The sequence below is a fragment of the Pararge aegeria genome, chromosome 13 (assembly GCF_905163445.1).
Source record: "Pararge aegeria chromosome 13, ilParAegt1.1, whole genome shotgun sequence".
NCBI classification, from domain to species: Eukaryota; Metazoa; Arthropoda; class Insecta; order Lepidoptera; family Nymphalidae; genus Pararge; species Pararge aegeria.
In genome coordinates this window covers 13,604,641-13,606,592 of record NC_053192.1, presented here as the reverse complement: position 1 = coordinate 13,606,592, position 1,952 = coordinate 13,604,641, and the positions used below count along the sequence as shown (strand labels likewise).

The 1,952-nt window shown below is 34.0% G+C and overlaps 1 protein-coding gene across 1 annotated transcript; it reads right to left on the bottom strand.

The window, feature by feature from the left end:
* Positions 1–456: 456 nt before the first annotated feature.
* LOC120628882 lies at positions 457–1,372 on the bottom strand. Its single transcript, XM_039897538.1, has one exon. It carries the CDS (start codon positions 1,356–1,358, stop codon positions 519–521), a length of 840 nt encoding a protein of 279 aa, XP_039753472.1. The 5' UTR covers positions 1,359–1,372; the 3' UTR covers positions 457–518.
* Positions 1,373–1,952: the final 580 nt, after the last annotated feature.

Below are 1,952 nucleotides of genomic sequence, written 5' to 3'. Positions count from 1 at the left end.
TTTTATTCTCAAACACTATCATCATCATTATCATCAGCATCATCATATCAACCCATTACCGGCCCACTACAGAGCACGGGCCTTCTCCCAGAATGGGTAGGGATTAAGGCAATAGCCTACCATGCTGGCCCAGTGCGGATTGGTGGACATAACACGCCTTTGAGAACATTATGGAGAACTCTCAGGTATGCAGGTTTCCTCACGATGTACGCTCTATATAACTTAATAGTTTATTAACATAAAAAAAACTACTTACCCATAAATAGGCCATAACATTACGTCTCTTTAAAATAATAATATCCAGTCTATAAACTCTAATAAAATTGGAAAACGAAGGTATTTTCGGATGAAATGTTTGATTTATGCAGGTTGCATTATCACTGAATTTTAATAGTTGTCAGACAGAAAAAATACTTAAATATTTTTATTTTTGCTAAATATAAACAATGTCACAAAGACTATTGACGTTTTATTTAAATTGCAACATAGTAGAGAATTATACACCTTTCTTGTTTAAGCTAGTTATCTTTTTGTTTAATGGGATTTTTATCAGAGGCTTGATTTTTTTCTTGTCCTGTTGGTTCTTCTGGAACTTCATTTGGATTAGGAGTTACTGGTCTTTGGGCTGAAGACTCTTTTATAGTGGATGGACCCTTGTCTTCATTTTTAGTCTCCTCTTTAGGTCCTTCAGATTCTTTGGGATATGCCTTTTCTTTTTCTTCTAATGGTTCTTTTGTAGATTTATTTTCCTCCGGCTGGTTAGGTTTAGGTTTTTCTGAAGTGCTTTCTTTTTCTATGTGAGGCTTTTTGGTAGGTAAGAAAGGTTTTGGATTAACACAACCTATAGGCTTATTTCTTGGGTAAAACAAACAAATACCTTTCAAAATATCTTCTGGTTTTTCATTCGAAATTATTGGTCTTCCTGGTAAAATAAGTGCTGGAGTTGTATTTATTTTATATCTACGGAAATTTCTGTCTGCCGCTTTGACGAATCGGTTTACTTTTAATTTTATGCAGTTATTCAAAGCTCTCAAATTCAATGGAAGCGATTTTATACATTCTGAACGTGGTTTTCCGTTTGCTTCGCAATTCAGAAACGTAGCTTGAAGATATGTGTTCATTGCTAATTGAGATAAAACGCACTTTCTTGGTCCGGAATTCTTACCACTGTCTTTAAAATGATAAAAAATGTTGATATCAGATCCAACATTATCCACTATCCAAGGCAATGTTTCCTTAAAAAATTGTATGTCCTTGTCATTAGTTAAATCAGATAAAATTGTGATTGGCTGAATAAAGTTACTTGTAATAAATGGCGTAATAATAAAGATAACAATTACTAAACCTTGAAAAGACATTTTGATAAACTGGAATGACTTTATCAACTACTGTACCGTGTATTTGTAAGGTATGTTTATTTAATGGCCCACATTTTTGTAATTCTTGGGGTTTCTAATTTTATTACACTGATAAAGAAATCAATAATATTATTTATGCTTAATGCCAAACAACATTTTAAAAGATTACAAAAAAATACTAAGATACAACAGATATTACAAGTAATTTGGATTTTCTATTACCCATCCACTGTTGTTTTCTCACCGTCCTATGCGTAATGCGCCCATGTCTATGCTCGGCGATTAAGTCAACATTTTATTTTTTCTCCGTGGAGAAAACGTCTCCTGCAAGCCAGACTGTGCGTACGGCAACTATATTATACCAGTACTCGTAATCAGTTTCCATGCGGCACCGTACAGGAACGCTAAGTCGCTTGACGGTACGTTTTTAACGTTTAGGGTTTCTAGCAGCGACACAATCGACCCAGTTACCTGACAGTATAGTTCCTATGGAAACTATTTTATTCTATCTATCAACAATGATATATACTTAAGATTTTGTCCCATAATATTGTCAAGATCATTTAAACTAAACGAATTGCGGTCAAAGTTTTG

What these genes read in the sequence shown, in the direction of transcription:
- LOC120628882 (XM_039897538.1), bottom strand. Translation starts at nt 1,358, where the DNA reads ATGTCTTTTCAAGGTTTAGTAATTGTTATCTTTATTATTACGCCATTT.